The 21,381-nt window shown below is 35.6% G+C and overlaps 1 protein-coding gene across 1 annotated transcript in view; it reads right to left on the bottom strand.

The window, feature by feature from the left end:
* Window positions 1–21,381, bottom strand: part of LMLN (leishmanolysin like peptidase) — a 58,735-nt gene that overhangs the window by 3,971 nt on the left and 33,383 nt on the right. The window contains exons 12-16 of the mRNA XM_031454501.2: window positions 19,667–19,777; window positions 16,990–17,122; window positions 15,415–15,574; window positions 13,210–13,340; window positions 4,455–4,665 (exon numbers count right to left, since the gene is read on the bottom strand). Of these exons, the coding sequence (XP_031310361.1) occupies window positions 4,455–4,665; window positions 13,210–13,340; window positions 15,415–15,574; window positions 16,990–17,122; window positions 19,667–19,777 (746 nt within the window). The remainder of the gene's footprint in view (window positions 1–4,454; window positions 4,666–13,209; window positions 13,341–15,414; window positions 15,575–16,989; window positions 17,123–19,666; window positions 19,778–21,381) is intronic.

Below are 21,381 nucleotides of genomic sequence, written 5' to 3'. Positions count from 1 at the left end.
CTTTCTTCTACCCTTTCTTGTCCCTTCTAGGTAGGATGACCATATAATTTATCAACCAACATCAGGACATTTTGAGATAAGTGCTGAAATAACTTTCTAGACTCAAGATGGAGCCATTTCTGCCTGTGGTGCCACATCAGCAAACTGAAGCTTAGGTAACTTTTTGTGTTTGTGTAAATGCTCTGCTTGACCAGAACCACAGCATATTCAGTCAGCCAATCTCCCATCGCCAAGCTAACTCTGGGCCCTATACATATCTCCTTGTTCCTTGATCTTTCTAAAGGTCAGATGCTCAACCCCAGCACATCAACCTAAGGTGAGTACTTCCTTCCTTGTTTCCTGCTTGCTGCTCTCCCCTTATTTTACAGTTCTCTGGACTCCTGAGAGTAGAGACTGCCTGTGTGAAATAAAATTTGCTTTGATCAACTAAATTGTTCTCTTTGATTATTTTAACACAAGGGAATGCTATTAATAATCATACCAGCAAAACAGGCACATGACTGTCCCAGGCAAAACAGGACATATGTTTCCCGATCTCTAAATGTCTACCTATATATCCATGTCACCCCAGGCTTGATTTGGAAACAGCAGAAGATTTTATGGGCTTTGGGCACTAGGAGTATATTTTAATTTAGCCAAGAGTTGTTCTCACAACTAAAACTATTTCCCCAAAATGATTCTCAGAATGGAAAACATTTTTTAGCAGTTAAAAGACCAGGTCAACCTGACTTTACTTTAGGATGAGTTGTCTGTTCTAATATTTTAACCAATAAAGACCCAAGCAATCTTCAAATCTGACTTGCTCAAAAGGTAAGGATAAAAAGGATTGGTCTTCAGCTGTAGAATGATAATGTCAGGGCACTGGAGCTTGTTCTTCTGAGCACTATACAGTGAGGAATTAGTATTTTAAAAAATCACTTCACTGTATGTAATCCAGGTAAACCATAGGGAAGTTATATTCTTTCCCAATGGAATCAGCTGGCATTGTTAAGTCTTAGAAAAATCCAACTTTTCTGAGAATAATCCTTCTCCAAGTGTGGTACTTGGATCAACAACATCAGCATCCCCTGGGAACTAATTAAAAAGGCAAATTCTCAGGCTCCAACCCAGATCTTGTGAATCAGAAACTCTGGGGGTCAGTCCTAGCATGATTCTGATGCATGCTGAAGTTTGCGAACCCCGGACCTAGAGCTGCACTGTCATGTGGCAGCCACTAGTGGTATGTACCATTTAAATTTAAATTAGCCAAAATGAAATAAAATATTTAGTTCCTTAGTCTCACTAGCCACATCTCACATGTTCAATAGTCACATGTGGCTAATGACTGCTGTATGGGATAATGCAGTTTACAGAACATTTCCATCACCCCAGAAAGTTCTATTGGATAAGTTCTGGCCGAGAGCATCAGGTAGAGCGGTCTTGGCTGGAACAAGGAGTAGGCCTTGGAGTCACTAATAGCCAAGGCACATCACTTTATCTTCTGATTCTCAATTTGGCCCAAAGGAAACAAGAGGAGAAGTAGCAATTGGTTTATCTACTGCTGGTACTAAAATTTAGGAAGCTATTAAAACATAAATGGTAGCTCTGGAGTATTTGTTGTCTTTCAGAAACACTGCACTTTCTGTGACAGTACTCTTTAAAAAGAAAAGACACAATGAGGGTGTTTGAAAATGAATTGGAGATGATAGATCTGGGTTTTGATCTGAACTTCATTATCTATTAGCTGTGACCGTAACTATCACTTTATCTCTTTTTACCTTAGTTTTCTCATGTGTAAAATAATTTCTATCTCATTAGGTTTTGTGATGATTAAATAGAATGATATAGACATAAAGCATTCAGCAAAGTGTCTAGCATTCAATAAACAGAAACAAAAACAACCTCTATAATCTGAAGAGGCCAGAAAGAATTTAGAAATAAATCTTTCATATTGACTAGTGGAAACTATCTAATCACACTCTAGCATTTACAAGTGATGACAAAAGAAAAGGAGAAAGAAAAGAAGATGAGAGTTTTACATTCTAAAAGAAATTACAAGTGTTAAGAAAAGGCTGTGTGAACTAACACCTGAGAACAACAACAAAAATCAGAAGAATTTGGGGAGAGAAGTATCTTTACACACTTCCTCCAGAATATGAGGGGTTTTAAAGTTTTAAAGACATACCTAGAAACCTAAAAAGCACCTTAACTCATAAGACATATTAGGAATAATCAATTGCTTAATAAGCTTTAACATAGGTTAATTCTAATTATTAGTATTTCTCATACAAGTACATTTAAAGCATCAAATCTTATTTTTACAAGTTTGGTGGGTCATAAAAACATTATTAAAAAGAAACAAACTATGTACCTAAAATAAAGAGCACATGTAAAGTCTGCCATAGTCCCTGGTACATAGTTAAATAAACATTCAGCAAAGGCTCAGTGTGTGCTCTATTCACACACATTAACAAAGACAAGAAGTCAGGTTATTTTAGAATTTTGACAGTGATGCTTATAATATTCAAAAAGCAATGCCTAAAAGGCATCTATTCTTGTGCATTTTTATGCATTTTTCAAAATTGGCAGTGCTTTGGAGGTTACAATGTTTTTTTAAGCTTCCTTCCTCATAGAACTGGTTAAAGGGAAGAAATCATAACATAGTGACTATAAAGAGTGAGCAGGATAAGAAAAAGAAAAGTCTAACGCGCAGGTTTGTGGAAGGGGTGGGTCATCTGCAATCTATTTCCCATCTCCTTTCAACAGATTCTCTTGTCTTTGCCATGTTCCAAGGACAGGAACTAATCATTTCAGAGCTCCTCGACCTGGTCTGGCTTTCTCCTCATTTCTAGACATTCTCCTACTGTAATCCTAAGTTTCTTACCTCTGAACCAGCTGGAGTAACTCTCTCATCTCAGCTCTAACTGCTAATGGCTCAATCACTGTTCATCTCTTGGACAATGAGATGGTAATAGTTTCTTATAGTTAACTCTGAGATTAGGCCTGAGGATGGGAACTTCATCAGAACCACCTATTTGTAGACTAGCAGTCCTCTAATCCTAGCCAAAGAAATTTAACAATAACAACAAAATTAAGTCATCCTACCAGCTTCACATTAAAAGCTGACTAAGAGTATTCAACACTATATTTACTACACACCGTATCAGAAGCACCTAAGATCTTTTATCATTTCGAATAATTCACTGTGCATTACCATTATAACTGCAGAAAACTCAGCTGGCTCACAGGAATTCAGTGAAAAGAGTTAACATAGCAGGCCCGAGATGGCCACTCTTTCAAAGTCCTGTTTGCAAGGACAGCCTTCAGCTGGTGTCTGGGAACTGGTTTCTTCCAGGCGTTGCCCACTGCCCCTTTTCCTTTTGCTGATTCTGCTTTGTATCTTTTCCCCTTAACAAAGCTTAGTCACAAGTACAACTAGAGGCAATCTTGTGTCTCCTAGAGAATCATTAAATCTGGGGGTGGTCTTGGACACCCCCAACACAAGTATTAACCTTCCAAAACTCATCCTCTACTTATATCCCAAGCCTGCAGGATTTGGGAAAGAAAGGAAATTAAATTTTAGATGTGAAGAAATTTTGAGCTGTAAAGTGAATGTAGCCCTCTGTTTTCAACCAGACCATGGAACAGGCAAAGGGTTAAAACAGTTTCATTTGAAAAATATCTCCTGTTGAGAAAATGAAACATGGCATATTTCAAAATGTCAATCAGTCATAAAATCTCATAGGTCATTTAATTAAAATATCATAGACCATAGGTCAAAGCTTTCATGGAAAGTTCATGAACTCTGCTTTTATAACTCTTAGAAGTGGATCATCAACCTCAGTTTGCACACCTTCATTAGTAGGGAACGCACTCTTCTAGAGACAGTCCTTTCCATTCCCCTCCTGATTCTAAAGGATTTAACCAGAATCTGTCTCCCTACAACTTCAGTTCTACTCTCTGGAGTCTCAAAGAATGAGCAAAATATCCCTGTGAGAACCACTGTCTTTGCCAGCCTGTCTTCCTATCTCACCTTGTGAGTGTGTATTTGTGGCTCCTTGCACCTTTCTTTTCTTTGTGGGTGTGTCAATCCCTTCTTTGAGCTTCTTTTCCAGTGTCTTTCCCTCTCTTGCACTTCACCTAGTTATAATATAACTAAAATATACTTAATTGCTTTTTGTATTCAATGAACATAATTTTTACTCTTAATTTAAAAATCAGTGGTTGAAACATTAACTTTTTATAAACTTCAATGACTTTTTTTGTGTGCAAGTCAGAGGTTCTTCACATAGAAAGCTTTCTCACCCTCACTCTTACTGAAGGGAGGTAAACTTGTTACCTCCCTTCAGTTTCTAACAGTGGAATTGCAATTAGAAGAGAAGACACTCAACCTGTTTTAGAGCTTCCTTGAAGGGAATTTTCAACATCTTGTAAGAAAAATCTCTCTCTTTATTCCAACCAGAGAGACTACTCACCCAGGGGTAGAGTTCGGGTCAAGTTAGCAGCTGGAGGATCTGTTTCTGGAGGACAGAGTTCACAGAAGTCCCAGCATGATGGGCAGAGCAGGTTTCCATCGTGAATCCAGCCATTCATCTGAATACTGACGGGGAGGACCTGCCCGGCCCGACTACACAAATATGAAGTATCCTGAACCCAAACCTTCAGACCTTGTGGAGAACAAGAAACCTTCAAAAAGTGGGAAAAAGAATCAGATCAGTAAGATTCTAGTATGTGAGGCTTCTCCTTCAACTGTAGGAAAATATGGTAGAATTTACTAAAAATGCTGGCTATAAAACACAATTGGGGATAAGGGAATATTTAAATCTCATACAAAGAGGGTTAAGTTATTCAGGTTGTAAAAGAATTTCACTCTGTGGTAGTAGTTCTTAAACTTTGACCACAGTACCTTTTAAAAAATCTTAATAAAATCTATGGACACCTTTCCTAAAAAACACAAGGTAATATGCCACATTACATACAGTTTGAATCCACAGAACCCTAAAGACAAGGCATTAATAACAACATTTCTGTAGGGGTTCGGTTCCGGTCAAGATGGCAGAGTGGTAGGACCACGAGCTTGCCTCTCCTCGCGACTACAATGAAACCACAACTGAATGCTAAACAACCATCGAAAAAAGACTGGAACCTAGCAAAAAAGATCTTCTGCAACTGGAAACATAAAGAGGGAACCACAGCAGGACAGTAGGAGGGACGTGCTCATGATATAATTGGGCCCCATAACCCCTCGGGTGGGCAACCCACAAGCTGAAGATTTGTTAAGTCGCAGAGGCCCTCCCACAGGAGTGAGAGCTCTAAGCCCCACGTCAGGCTCCCCAGCTTGGGTCCCGGCAGTGGGAAGAGAAGGAGACCCCAGGACATCTGGTTTTGAAGGTCAGGGGGGCGTGGCTCAGGGAGTCCCACGGGACTGAGGGAAACAGAGGCTCCATTTGCTTAAGAAGCATACAAGGAAACTCACATGCACCAGGTCCAAGGGCAGAGGCAGTGATTTCATAGGAACTTGGGCCAGACCTGCCTGCTGGATTTGGAGGGTCTCCCGGGGTGGTAGAGGACGGCTGCGGCTCACTCAAGGGACATAAAAACTGGTGGTGGACATTCCGGGAGTGTTAATCTACATGAGCTTGCTTGGAGGCTGACATTTTGATTGGATCATTAGCACCAACACCGAGCCCCAGCCAACAGCCTGTAGGGAAGCCTCAGGCCAAACAGCATACAGGGTGGGAACACAGACACACCCACTAGCAGACTTCCTAAGCCACAAAGGCCTCTAGACACGGCCCTACCCACCAGAGGTCCAGGACCAAGCTTCACCCAGCAGTGGGCAGGCACCAACTCCTCCTGCCAGGAAACCTGCATAAGCCTCTAGTCCAGCCTCATCCACCAGGGGCAGATACTAGAAACAAGAAAACAATAATCCCAAAGGCTGTGGAAGGAATCCACAAACACATAGAAAGAAATATGAGGTGGTAAAGGAATATCTCCCAGGCCAAGGCACAAGATAAAATCCCAGAAGAAGAAATAAGTGGTGAGAAGGTAGGTAATTTATCTGAGAAAGAGTTTAAAATAATGATGGCCAAGATGTTCAGAGAACTCAAGAGGAGTATAGATGCACAGAGTGAAGTTTTTAGCAAAGAGTTGGAAAATATAAAGAATACCCAAACAGAGTTGAAGAATAAAATCACTGAAATGAACAATACACTAGAAGGAACCAAGAATAGACTAAATGAGGCAGAAGAAGGGTTCACTGAGCTAAAAGACATATTAGTGAAAATCACTACTTCAGAACAGAAAAAAGAAAAAAGAATAAAAAGGAATGAGGATAGTTCAACAGAACTCTGGGACAACATGAAGTGCTCTAATATTCACATTATAGGGGTCCAAGAAAGAGAAGAGAGAGAGAAAGGACCCAAGAAAATTTTTGGAGAGATAATAACTGAAAACTTCCCCAACTTGGGAAAGGAAACAGTCACCCAAGTCCTGGAAGACCAGAGAGTACTACACAGAATCAACCCAAAGAGGAACACATCAAGGCATCTAGTCATCAAATTGACAACAATTAAGGATAAGGAGAAAATATTAAAATTAGCAAGAGAAAAGCAACAAATAACATACAAGGGAACTCCTATAAGGTTATCAGCTGATTTTTCAGTAGAAATTCTATAAGCCAGAAGGGACTGGAAAGATATATTTAAAGTGATGAAAGGGAAAAACCTACAACCAAGAATACTCTATCCAGCAAGGTTCTCAATCAGACTTGATGGGGAAGTCAAAAGCTTCACAGATAAACAAAAGCTAAATGATTTCAGCACCACCAAACCAACTTTAGAGCAAATGTTATAGGACCTACTCTAGTCATCAAACCATAAGAAATGAGAACAAAAAAAGAAAGAGAAAAAAAAAGAGACCTACAAAAGATTGCTTTGGCTGTTTGGGGTCTTTTGTGGTTCCTTATAAATTTTGGAATTGTTCCAGTTCTGTGAGGAATGTCGCGAGTATTTTGATGGGGGTTGCACTGGATCTGTGGATTGCTTTGGGTAGTGTGGCCATTTTGATAGTGTTGATTCTTCCAATCCAAGAGCATAAGAAATCTTTCTATTTCTTTGTGTTATTTCGGTTTTCGGAGTATAGGTAACCTCCTTGGTTAAGCTTATTTCTAGGTGTTTTGTTGTTTTTGATGTAATGGAAATGTCTCTGCCAGTTATAAAATTCTGGGTTTTGAAGTGAAAAAAAAAAAAGTGAATGAAGGGCCGCAAATGGCAAAATATTCCACTACACACACACACACACACACACACACACACACACACACACACAAACACACTGCATCTCTATTATCTATTCAACTATTGATGTACACTTAGGATGCTTCCATATCTTGGCAATTATAAATAACTTTGCTGTTAATAACAGGGCGTATGTATCTTTTTGAGTTAAATCTTATTTTGTGGTTGGCTTTATTCCTTTGATAACTATGTAAGTTTAAAAAGCTAAAGTTCTAAACATTCTTAGAAACAATGAACAGTATATATATGTAAATTCAAAAATACATGTGCAGTTAAAACAAAAAAACTTATCACGCCATGAAAGACATATTACTAAATGAAAGAAGCCAGCCTGAAAAGGCTACAACTGTACGATTCCAACCAAATGACAGTTTGGAAAAGGCACAGCTACAGAAACAATAAAAAGATTGTGGTTTTCAGAGGTTTGGGGAGAGGGAGAGAGGGAGAAATGAACAGATGGAGCACAAGGGATTTTTAGGGCAATGAAATTATTCTGTATGATACTATAGTGGTGGCTACATGCATTATGCATTTGTCAAAACCCACAGAATGTACAACATCAAGAGTAAACCCTAATGTAAACTATGGACTTTGGTTGATAATAACATACCCATGTTGGTTCATCAATTGAACCAAATATGCCACACTGGTGAGGGATGTTGAAGGTAGGGGATTATACATGGGTGGGTGGGGCGGACTATGTGGGAACTCTGTATTTTCTGCTCAATTCTGCTGTAAACATGAAACTGTTCTAAAAAAAGTAATGTCTATCAAAAAAAAATTTCTGTAGATTCTAGTATCCTCCTTTATTTCAGCTTAAATCTCTGTCAAAGCCATTAACCATGTCATTTTTTTGTGCAAGTCACTATATTTTGTAAATCAAAATTTTATTAGTTGTTTTAAAAAATAATATATGTTAATTGTAAAAAAAAAAAAAAAAAAAAAAAAGAAACACAACAGAGAAATGACATAGTGATAGTTATTCTTTTTCTCTATCCCAGACCCTCTGGGATAGAGATAAAAATGTTCATGATGATTACATTATGAGTACAACTGATAACATCTTTAAAGGCAGGACTCATATCTCAAATACAAGGGGTAAATAATAAAATCAATTTTTAAAAGCAAACATATTAAAACTAACAAAAAATGTTTAAAATGACTATCTTCTTCAATGTTGTTTTCTAAAAGGACTTCACATTAATTTCAATTATGCTACGTCACTTTAAATATTTCTGAAACTTCAGTGCATGCTTCTGAATATGTTTGATGGTGACAAATTTTTACTTTGCAAGTAGATGTAAATTTTGAAAATACCCAAAAGTCGCCAAGAACCAAGTCTAGTTAAAGGCAGTTCATTAAACTGGTTAAGACTAGGTCAACAAAGGTCTTAATTTCCAAATATACAAACAGCTCATACAACTCAATAACAACAACAACAAAACAACCCAATCAAAAAATGGGCAGAAGATTTAAACAAACATTTCTCCCATGAAAAGAAGATTAACATCATTAATTACCAGAGAAATGCAAATCAAAACTACAATGAGATTATCACCTCACACCAGTCAGAGCCATCATTCAAAAGTCCACAAGCGATAAATGCTGGAGAGAATGTGGAGAAAAGGGAATTCTCCTACACCACTGGTGGGAATGTAGTTTGGTGCAACCATTATGGAAAACAGGAGATTCCTCAAGAAACTAAAAATAGACTTACTACACAATTCAGCAATCCCATTTTTCAGCATATATTCAGAGGGAACTCTAATTCAAAAAAATACATGCACCCCAATGTTCATAGCAGCACTATTTACAACAGCCAAGACATGGAAACAACCTAAATGTCCATCGACAGATGACTGGATAAAGAAGTTGTACTGTATTTATGCAATGGAATACTACTCAACCCTAAAAAAGAATAAAACAATGCCATTTGCAGCAACATGGATGGAACTGGAGATTGTCATTCTAAGTGAAGTAAGCCAGAAAGAGAAAGAAAAATACCATATGGTATCACTTATATGTGGAATCTACAAAAAAGACAAATGAACTTATTTACAAATCAGAAACATATTCACAGACACAGTTTACAACACTGTAAACTGATTATACTTCAATAAAAAATTTTTTTAAAAGATGTGGCATATAGATACAATAGAATACCTCCCAGACACAAAAAAGAATGAAATAATGCCATTTTTAGCAACATGGATAGAACTGGAGATCATGCCAAGTGAAATAAGCCAGAAAAAGAAAGAAAAATATCATGATACCACTTACATATGGAATCTAAACAAAGGACACAAATGAATTTATTTACAAAACAGAAACAGACTTACAGACACAGAAAACAAACTTATGGATACCAGGGGGAGAAGGGAGGAGTAAGGGATAAATTGGGAGTTTGGAATTTGTAGATACTAACTTGTAATGGCCTATAATGGAAAAGACTATGAAAAGGAATATTATATATATATATATATATATATATATATATATATATACACACACACACACACACACACACACATATACATATATATATATATATATAAATGAATCACTATGCTATACACAGAAATTAACACAACATTGTAAATCAACTATACTTCAATTAAAAAAAAAAGACTAGGTCAACATAGGTGTGATGCAAAAAACTAAAACTGACTTCTTAGATAGCTATTAAACTGTTTCTAAAGGCAATTTAAAAAGAGGAGTTCCAAAAGTGTATTTCAACAATGGAGTCATTTTAAAAATAACTCTATCATCAATTAAGTTTAAATATATTCATTTGGAAATTTAAGTTATAATAAGCTACAAAGAAAATAAACAACAACAAAGTGTAACCTCTTCTATAAGTCTGTCATTCAGTGACCCACATCTAGTAAGTCACAGCAGCCACAATGCACTGTAATCATTCTTTTAAGTGAGAACTGACTGGGTACCATGCTTGGTGCTGAAAAGGATGCCAAAGAAGTCCATGACACAGTGCCTGCCCTCTAGGAGCTTTAACTGAGGAGAGAAGGGCGGGACATAAAAATCCTCCCCCCAAAATTAACAGTATCAGATTGTTTTATGATTAAGAGTCAATAAATGGTAGAAACAAGAACATTAAAGATTAGAAAGTTTCATGGAAGAAAGAGTATCTATATTCTAAAGAGGTGCACAGGGTTTGGATTACAGTGAAAGAGAGATGCTGTGATCTGGCAGGCTGTGTCAGAGTCCAAGTGGGTGAGGAGGGTAACCACATAGGGGTGGAAGAAGATGGAAGGGATGTGGACAGATCAAATAAGTAAGCATATTAAGGACAATGAGACCCTCTTTCCCACTGTTGGAAAGAAGAGTTACAAATATGGAAAGGGAGAAAGCTAAAATGAATTCTTTGGTATTAGACTGAAATCAAAGATACTGGTGCAAACTCATGGTTATATATATACACGTGTGAGTATATATAAAATTACACACACATATATATTTCCTAGTTCTGTTTACCAAGAGGGCCTGGGAAGCAGCTATATCCCAATAGCAATGAACAGTACATCTAGTACCCAGACCTTAGACTCTAAACATCACACTCCACTAAAAGAAACTAGAGCTCCTTGGAGAAATGGTTGTTTCCAGAGCCGCAGCAAAGAAAGTAAAGATAAGCCTAGAATACCTTGTGCTAGACAGCAAGGAAATATTTAAAAAGATGGGACAGGCCAAAAGGACACAGGAACTAGCCTGAAAGGGCTCCCTCTGGCTAATTCTGGGGCAACTTGAATATCAAAAATAATGATAGTGATGGTAATATCCAATGAATAAAATGGAATCCATGAATCAAAACTGATTGTAAGTATACAAACTAATAAAGTGAAAGTATGATAAGAAATAACTTATTGATATAGTACCTTTTGTCCAAATACTTACTAATTAAAAAGGGAATTAGCTAAAAGAGAAAAACAGCAACTTGACAGTGAAGAAGTGTGGTAGATACTAGCAAGTTAACATGATCAGTAAAGGGACAAATCAGGAGTGCACCACCACAACACAAGCATCACTTCTCTGATATTACTGCCCAAAACATATTACATGAATTTAATTATGAAGAAACATCAGACAAACCCAAGTTGAGACACATCCTAGAAAAGAACTGGCTTGTAACCTTTAAAAGTGTCAAGGGTATGAAAGTCAAGAAAAGACTGAGGAACTGTTCCAGATTGAAGGACACCAGAGACATGATAACTACTCAACATGTGATATTAGTTCAGATCCTATTACTACAAAGACATTGTTGGGACAATAGGCAAAACTTAAATGGGGTATGAGAATTAGATGTATCAATATTAATTTCTTTATTTTTTGGTAGTATTGTGGTCATACAGACGATGTCCTTGTTTATAAGAAATATATATTTAGGTATTTGGGAGTGAAGGGGCAGGTTGTCAGCAATTTGCATTTAACTGACTCAGAAAAAAAAAAATTTTGTACCATTCTTGCAAATTCCATCAAAATAAGTAAAAAAAAAAAAAAAAAAAACAGGAGAAAACAGAACAGCTAATCCATATGCTAACTGTTTGGAAATCATATACATTTGCTAATTTAGTATTTAGTATTAAATTAGCAAAATTAACTGACAACACTAGGTACTCCAGAGAAGCCAAGTACATTAAGCCTTTGTGGATGGTATTACAAATCTACGTAATCCCTTTGTGGTGGTGGTGGCGGTGTTATGAAACATTAAAGTAGGTTGAAATGGTCATCCTCCTATCGTAATTCACTCTGTTCCAGCTTTATTTCCTTTAATTTTATTTCAAAAATTGATTTTAAAAAGGTAAAGCCTGTAAATATACTTATAAAAGCATTTTTACATAGTAAAAAGTGAAAATTAAGTCAATATCTAACAAAAAAAATGACTTCCCTAATTAAACTACTTTAAAATGATGTAATGCTCTACAGCTATAAAGAATGGTATTATTATTGGAAAAAACTGCAAAAGGTATTTTGCTCCATATAAGCACTAAGGCACTGACTAAAACAAAATTACATACTGTAATTACACAAGGTCAAAACTATGTATGTAAGCAATACATAAATCTTTAATAGAATTTATCAGAAAATAGTTGCTCAATTAAAGTTGTCAGATTATAGCTGGAAAGTGTTCATTTTTAGTTGTCTTTTATAAGGTTTCAAAGATAATTTTATATGAATTGCGCAGTGAATGAATTATACCTCAAAAAAGCAGTTACCTAAAAAACTGTCAATTTTAAGAAACTTTAAAAAAAATTAGTTAAATTGTCAGCTACATTAGTGCACTTAGCCCTTGCAAATAAAATGGCACAACCAATTCTTATTTTTCAGTTTTTAGGATCACATTCTCCTCTCTGATGTCTATTAGTAGGGTATAAAATATTCAGTAAGTTGGATGTTCCTAAGTTACAGAATGCCTGTATCTTAATAAGTTCTTAATAAGGTGATGCAGTTATTTAAATTAGATGTGAAAATATGATAATTAAGAAAACAGTAGTTTACCCCCTTTGGATATCTAATTTCAAGGAAAAGATCTATTATTAATCAGTAGTTGATTTATTAATCCTTATAGCCATGCTTTCTTCAGAACTTATAAACTGTAATTTTTTCCATTAAAAGTAGTATTTAAGAACAAAATTATATATTTTTCATGATCTCCTTAGCATAAATGCCCAGAAGCAAAATTATTATAAAACTTTGCTGATCTATAGCAACTACATATATTTTTAAACAAATGGGGAAAGGTAATTTCTCTCAAAGATATAATATTTTGACAAAACACAAGCATCCAAACTAATGTTTACATAAATAAGGTAAAGTATTAATCAATAAAAATTAACTATATAAAAATATAAAATGTATTTTAACGAGATAAAATTATATAGTATTTGATATAATTATTAACAACCATATGGTTTACCTGATAGCATCCACTCCCCCAGTCTGGGTAACTCAGCTTCCTCTCACACTTTTCCATGACAAATGCTGATTTCTGAATTAGACAAACTGAATGAGGTCCATACTTTTCAGCACCATAGTTTTTAAAAAGGTCTGAAGCAAATGAGAAAAGTTTTCTTAAAAACTGACTTTGGGCTCATTCTTACAATTAAAAGTTACTTTAAAAAACAACATGTTTCATGGATATTTTCAATTAAAAAAGTCGAGAGAAACAGGGTTCCAAACTCAAACTGGGATCTCAGTGAAGGAATTAGTAGGGAAAAATGAGTCTATCAGAAATAAGAGCTAACACTGGACCTATAGCATCTAAGTTAAATATACAGAGGAAATAGTACAAAGATCACCTTCAATGTGGCCTAAATGGGAGTCACCTCTCAAGTGACCCATGACAGGATGGGGCCAAGTGGTTTATAAAATGAAGACTGTTTTTGGGGTGCTGCTACTTTTGCAAAATGTTCTTATGTTTTCAACTTATGCCATCTCCTGGAAGTCCATAAATAACAAGCTGATCTAGTCTAGACTAAACACAAATCTGTAGTTACCCGGTAGATGAAATGATCTCTAAATAGCTAATGGACAAAGGAATGAAGCCTTTAAAACCTATGAATAATTTTCTCTCTTTACACTTAATATAAGTAAGTTTCATCTTCTGAAAGTAGAGAGTACAATTATCCTCTTTTGAAATATTACAAGGATTAGAATTTTATGTCAGCTTTGAAAAATCTTTAATTTTATAAGCTAAGAAAGAAAATGTAAAACAATAAAACAGAGCTTTATATTTTTTTAATTTATGAGTATTTCAAAGTCCTCAAAACACATAGTGATCAGTGTCAAAAAAAAAAAAAACAAAAAAGGAGGGGAGAGGCCAACCCTCAGGTCAAATCCTGAGAGCTATCTGTTTTTATAGATAAAGTTTTACTGGAAGATAAGTCATACTAACTTATTTACATATTATCTATAATTGTTTTCACACTATAACAGCAGAGCTGAGAAGTTGCAACAGACACTGTATGACCCACAAAGCCTAAAATATTCACTATCTTGATTTTTATAAAAAACATTTGCCAACTCCAGCTCTAAAATAATAAAATGTGATACTATATCTTATGCAAACCCATAACTGATAGATATGTGCATTTTTTTTTTTGCTTTAACATGGAACTTCTGAGTAGTTACATCATAAGTCTTTAGACATTTATTAACTAGATAAGTGATGAATAAAAATGACTGTACAAATCCAGTTAAATCTGCTAGGTTTAAGGATAAAAGGGAAAAAAATATGGAAATTTAAATTGTAAATGACTTAGTCTATAATAAAGTATGGCAAAAGGGGGGAAGAAAAAGAATCAGGTTGAAAATTTTGATGACCACAGAGAGAAAAACTACTAATTGTTCTTCATTAACAAATCAGACATGAGAAGATTTTGTTTACAAAGATAGTATGAGCTATAGTTATTATTGCTGAATATTCAATTGCCATACTGTTTATTCCTTTGATGACTTGTTCACTTATGTATATAAAAGGGAATAAATAATATGGCAATACATCTTACTAGCCATGGGAGAATAGTATTCTGATATCTGAAGAATGACATGTTACTTCTAAAGTACAAAAAATGCACACTCCTTAGGAGAGGGAAAAATAGGATACCTAATACAATTTAATAAAAAGAGCTCTGCACTGGAGGATCCTGCACTGACACCAATGAACTATATTACTTAGTATCTCTCCCCTTATCCTTGAAATTCAATAATACCTTCTCTCATCAGGTTTTGAGAAGAAATGAATAATAAAAATGAAAGTGCTTTGTAAATGAAAAGTGTCATGCAGATGTAAGGTATTACTAAATGGTAGTGTGTGTACACACACGTGCAAGTGTATCTAACAGCTAGCAATCCTTTGTGTCATAATTCTAAGCACTTACTTTACTAACTCATTTAATTCTCACAACAAATCTATAAGATAGGTATTATCCCCTTTGTACAGAGGAGAAAACTGAGGCAGAGAGAAGTTACTTCGAACAGGTGAACAACAGTGGAACCACAACACAAACTCAAACTATCTGGCTCCAGGGTCTGTGCCCTTAACCACTATTTTATACTGCAGACACACACTTTTCATATGTATATATATGTATGTATCACTTAATTTCACTAAACTACTAACCTGGTTGATTTTCCAATATTCTACAATCAGAGCTGCGCTGATATTCACCACTTAAATGCCAACTGAATTCCTGACTGAAAGGGCAGTAGTCAGCAATTTCTACTGAACCACCATAATAAGGCAAATCTTCTGCAGGTACTCCACTGAGTTCATCAAAGTACTACAAAGAAAAAAATTTTAGGAAGACAGGAGTATAAGAAACAAAATAAAGTCCACAGACAATTTATAGCAACCGTCTCTAATGCTGTACAGCACAGAGAAGATATTAATCCATTTTTCTTCATTCGTAGTACAATGCAATATACTACCTGAGGGGTATTTCAAGGCTGTTGTAGTTTTAGAGATAAGCAAAGTTGAGTAAATTAGTCTACGTTTTTAATTAGAGTAACGTTTTAAAAGAATGGATAGGAAGAGTTTTAAGAGTTGACAAAACACAAAACTAATGCATACAATTAAGATATTTTAAATATAACGTACTTCAAGTGTTTTTGGGAGACAACTTACATGTTTTGACAAACTTGAACTGCAAGCAAATGAGTGACATCATATATATATAATACTTTGAATACCAAAGGAACAGGTACCAGATAAATTGTAAAGATTTCACATTTTATACCAACTCACTGAATTATATTACTAAGCCTAGAAACATGTTTGCTATCTTATAGTGTCTGAAGCACTCAGTTGGGTCATAAACGTATGTAGGAAGCTCAAAATTAAGCAACAATCACTTTCTTTTCTTTTCTTTTTTCTTTTCTTCCTTTCCTTTCTTTCTTTCCTTTCTTTCTTTCTTTTTCTTCCTTCCTTCCTTTCTCTTTTCTTTCTTCCTTTCTTTTCTTTTTTCTTTTCTCTTTTCTTTCTCTTTTCTCTTTTATTTTCTTTTTCCTTCCTTCCTTCCCTTCCTTCCTTCCTTCCTTCCTTCCTTTCTTGTACAATTACAATGTGTCTTTCTCTGGTGTACAGCACAATATCCCAATCATGCATATACATACATACATTCATTTTCATTTTTAACAATCACTTTAAATTTGCTTCTGTGATACCATTTTTGACTAATAGGTCCTTTGTCAATGGCAGGCAGAGCTCAGGGTTTTTTAGTGATAGCCACATCAACAAAAACTTTGAGGTCAACTCAGAGATTCAGACTGAACATGTGGGACCATTTCCTTCACCTTTTAGGATAATTTTTTCTAAACTAGAACTTCCAAGCCTTCTAATTAATTGGATTAGAGTATTTTAGTTACTTTCTTTAAAGAACCTTGTTTTCTATGTAAATTAAAGACAAAGACTTTGGAAACAATTAAAAAGAAAATACAAACAGTTAGAAAATAGATCAAAATAAATATTCTAAATGTCTCTTACCATTACCATAGGCATTGCTAGATACTAATAAATTGCTATCAATTAACATATTGGTTATAAAGAAATGGAGAAATTCTTCATTTTTTCTAACTTATAGAAAACAAATGAGGCCTTATAAATTGAAAAACTTATGAGAATTCACTCTTCTAATTAAAAATGGAGACTTTTTCTTAAAAAGCCGATTCCTGAAATTGTGCCCCAAACAAGTGTTACCTGATATTCTTGAGGTAAAGGTTTCGGAAACTTCTGCAAATTACACACTGCAACTGCTCTCTGGTCCTGTCTGCAAGTTAACTGCAATGGATTACTTCTGAGCGTGTCACAGTAAGGACTCAGCATCTGCCTCCTGCAGACAAAGATATACAACAGGGTACCAAACTCTAAAGAAGTTATTACAAGTCTATTCTACGGTTTGTCTTTTCCATTACAATTTCAATGTTTTAATACCTTAAAACCAATTGCTAAACCAGGTTAAAAACTTATTTTTCAAAGGGTAAAGGAAATGCTTAATGTAGGTGTCAGAGATTAATGCTAGATGTATTATAATATTTCACTGTCATTAAATAAAATCCTATTCATCTCCTCCTTCACTTTTGCCAGTAAAATGGAGTTCCAAGGTCCCTAACCAGTCTGCCTTCTCCTCTACCTTTCAGAGCCTTCTTATGTTTATTGATAATGCCTAGACTTCTTAGTTGTACTTAGAAGGAGGAACAGGAAAAAGTACATCTACACCTTCCAAGAAGTGAAAGTGGGACTTACATTTAATTTTTATATTATGTTTTTGAAAGGTTTCCCCCAAGTGATTGTGATGTAGTCAGATTACAGACCTATGTCTGGGGATAATGTGATGTTGAATCATTTCATTTATCTGGTATTTAATGATTAACAGAACTCCCAAACAGTATTATCATTCCTAAAAGGAAGCCTCCAAAGTAGAACTAGTATCTTCATTTTACTGGTAGGTAAGAAGTCTGAGACAAGCAGCTTGCCCAGGGTCATACAGCTCATGAGGGGCAGAGCTGGAACTTTAAAAACTTCTCTCCAAGTCCAGTGCTTGCCCATTAAATCACAGGTACTTCCTGTGTTAAAGAAGATGTTATTTGTTTCTTCTCTCACCTGGGTAAGGTCTCAGAGCAGTTTGAATCACTCATAGTTTCTACTAAGAAGTCTGACGTCTGAGTTATAAGCCTGCTACAAGAAAAGCAGCTCATATGCAGTGGCAGGAAGCAGCCTGCAGCTACTTTGGGGACAACTAGTTAACTCAAGTACTACAACCTGATCTAGTGTAGTTGTTCTTAAATTGTGCTACACATTAGAATCATCTAGAGAGATTTTTTAAATCTCCATGCCCACCTTGTTCCCCACACCAAATGAATCAGAATGTCTGAAGGTCGGAACCAGGCATTGGTATGACTCACAAAAGGACAAACTGATAATTTGGACTTAATCAAAAGTAAAAATTTCTGCTCCACAGAAACCCTATTAAGAGGATTAAAAGCCGTACTGGCATATGACATGAAGAGACATCTCACCAAAGAGGATATGCAGATAGCAAGGAAGTACATAAAAAGATATTTAACATCATTAGCCATTAGGGAAATGCAAATTAAAACCACAATGAGGTATCACTACTACCTTTCAGAACAGCTAAAGTAAAAAACAGTGACAATACCAAATGCTGGTGAGGATGTGGAGAAATTATTAATCATACATTGCTGGTTGGAATATAAAATGGCATAACCATTCTGAAAAAGAGTTTGGCAGTTTCTTACAAAACTAAACTTGTAACTACCACATGACACATTGATTGCCCTCCTGGGCACTTACTCTGGAAAAATGAAGATTTATGTTCACACAAAAACCTGTACACAAATGTTTATAGCAGTTTTATTCATAACAGCCCCAAATGAGAAACAACTCAGATGTCCCTCAACGTGTCAATGATAAAACAAAGTGTGGTGCATCCATATCATGGAATACTGTTTAGCCATAAAAATGGGCAAACTATTGATAAATACAACAAACTGGATGAATTCTCAGAAAATTATGCTTAGTGGTAAAAACCAATCCCAAAAGGCTTTATACAGTATGAGATATTTATATAATATTTCTGAAATGAAAAAATTACAAAATGGAGAACAGATAAGTGGTTTCCAGGGGTTAAGGAGGGATAGGGTGGGAGGGAAGCAGGTATGGCTACAAAAGGGCAACAGGAGGGATCCCACTGGGAATCCAAATGTTCTGTATCTGGCTGTATCAATGTCAATATCCTGGTTGTGATATTGTACTACAGTTTTGCAAGACGTTACCAATCAAGGACACTGGATACAAGTGTATATGGGATCTCTGTATTTTTATTTTCTCACAACTGTATGTGAATCTACAATCACCTTAAAAAGTTTTAAAATATATACGTTTATAAATATATAAACATGTGTGTATCCCCCCAAATTGGAGACTATATTTTTTAAAAAGCTTGCTAGGTAATTATGATATGCATTCAGATTAGAGAACCAGTATTCAAAAGTAGTTTTATGTTTTTGATACTGAATCAACAGTTGCATCTATGTTTATGAGTACATTCTCTGAAGAAAACAAGTAAGAATGAAAATGAAGAGTATGAAACAAATTTGCAGTAAATTTATTTATGAATAATAAGCTAACCAGAAAAGTTTTATGGTTCTGGCTGTCACAATGTGGATTCTTTTGGTATACTCTTTAAAACAATACTGTGGCTACTTATGATATTATGACAAAGATTGTTTTCTATACATTTTGAAATTGAACTGTTTGGACCACATTTTGAAAATAGGACATTTTAGGCTCTAGATAAAGAACAACATCGGAAATAAACTGTTATCAAAGACATTGTGAAGAAATGCATCCTTACTTTTGTCTCTGCTGATCAATCCAGAATTTACAGCTCTTCTCAACAAAATCACAACCCATTCCTCGGCCCCAGTCTAATTTCTCAGCCATGCTGTAATTAGCTTTATACCAGCTGTGGAAAAAATTCAAACAAAGCACTTTATATTACTGTCATTTAAAAAGCGACTCTAGTATACCAATGACAAATCTTAACAATGAGCAAACTAGGACCTCAAAAAGGACTTTGGTGACCATCACCACAGATGAGCATTTATGAACAAAGCTCTTGCTGCACAGGATTGCTGTACAGATCACTGTAGCAGGGCCCGGGAAACTTTAGTCTTGAAGGAAATGTGAGTATTTAAGAGTATCTTCATATTTGAAAAAATCAAAATCAAACCATGTTTCATTATAATTTTCAAAAATGACAGAAGTCATAGAGTAGAAAGTAGTTAACGTGTGAGACAAGGGGAATAAAAGGCAAAGAAACAGAAAGAATGAGAGAAAAAGAGAAGGGAGCAAGTTGAGGAAGGAAAGTGGAATTACTAGTTGGCCGGCCTCTACCTAATCTGGTCCAGTTGGCCCTAGTTTCTTGCTTCCCTGGTCTTGAATTTATAATATTCTATCAGTATGGGCCCTGTTTGTGACTAAATACTACACCATTATAATAAGATAAATGACACAGAGAAAAAAATGTGACAATGAGTGTGTATATGTCCATGAATAACTGAAAAATTGTGCTGAACACTGGAATTTGACACAACATTGTAAAATGATTATAAATCAATAAAAAATGTTAAAAAAAATAAGATAAATGAATACTATTTCCAACACATTGCAAATGTTTCAATTTCAGAAAAACAAAAACACATTGATTTACTTCCCTGACAAAATTAATCAAAGGCAATGAAGCTACTTTTATTAGTTTTGCTTCTTTATTCTTAATGACAAGATTAGTTTACAGAAGTTATAAAGTTACACAAAATAGTTTCTGTCATGTTTGTATTATATCTTGTCCCCTCAGCATTACCAAAATAGTTAATAAAAACACAGGCTCAAAGGCTGGGGGAATGATAAGAATCATCCTCTCCACTCCAGCACTTCCCACAAAATCTGAGACAGCAGAAATACATGACATAGCATCTTTCAAACCTTCTCCCCTTCCAAAGAACAGAACTGTCTCACTCAGACAGAACCTGAAGAAATGAAGCCCGGCACTCCAACACCAAAATGCCTGCAACTTCTACAGCTACCAAGTGAGTCCCGCTGACCAGCTAACTTGGTATCACAGCAGGTCAAGGTGTCTGGATAGTAACAGGTGCCCCCAGTCTTGCACACTAGTGGTTATTTTAGCAGTGCCTAGGTTAGGAAGTCCTTCTCCCAGTGAATAAAATATAAAGTAATTAGATTCCCTTGGGAATGACCATATCTAGCACAGGTTCATGGATGCAAAGTATCAGCACCACGTCACTCAATCACCAGCTGGGCACTCCAGCTACATTTCTTGAAACCTTCTTGATATCTTTTCTTTGCAGTTCTTCCTGTACTATTAGTCAACAGTTATTAAGCACTTCCTGTGTGCTAGGCACCGTGTTAAATGCTAAGGCTACACAGTGGAGAAACAGTTCCTGCCCTCACAAACATTATAACCTAGTGGGGAAGGCAAATACAAAAAAGAAAATTCCAAGTGTGATGAGTATGACACAGGCTAAGTATAAGGTGCTAATAGGAGCACAT

The sequence above is a fragment of the Camelus dromedarius genome, chromosome 2, assembly GCF_036321535.1.
Source record: "Camelus dromedarius isolate mCamDro1 chromosome 2, mCamDro1.pat, whole genome shotgun sequence".
In the NCBI taxonomy this organism is placed as follows: Eukaryota; Metazoa; Chordata; class Mammalia; order Artiodactyla; family Camelidae; genus Camelus; species Camelus dromedarius.
Note: the sequence above shows the minus strand (reverse complement) of the source record. Positions and strands in the feature narration are given on the sequence as shown.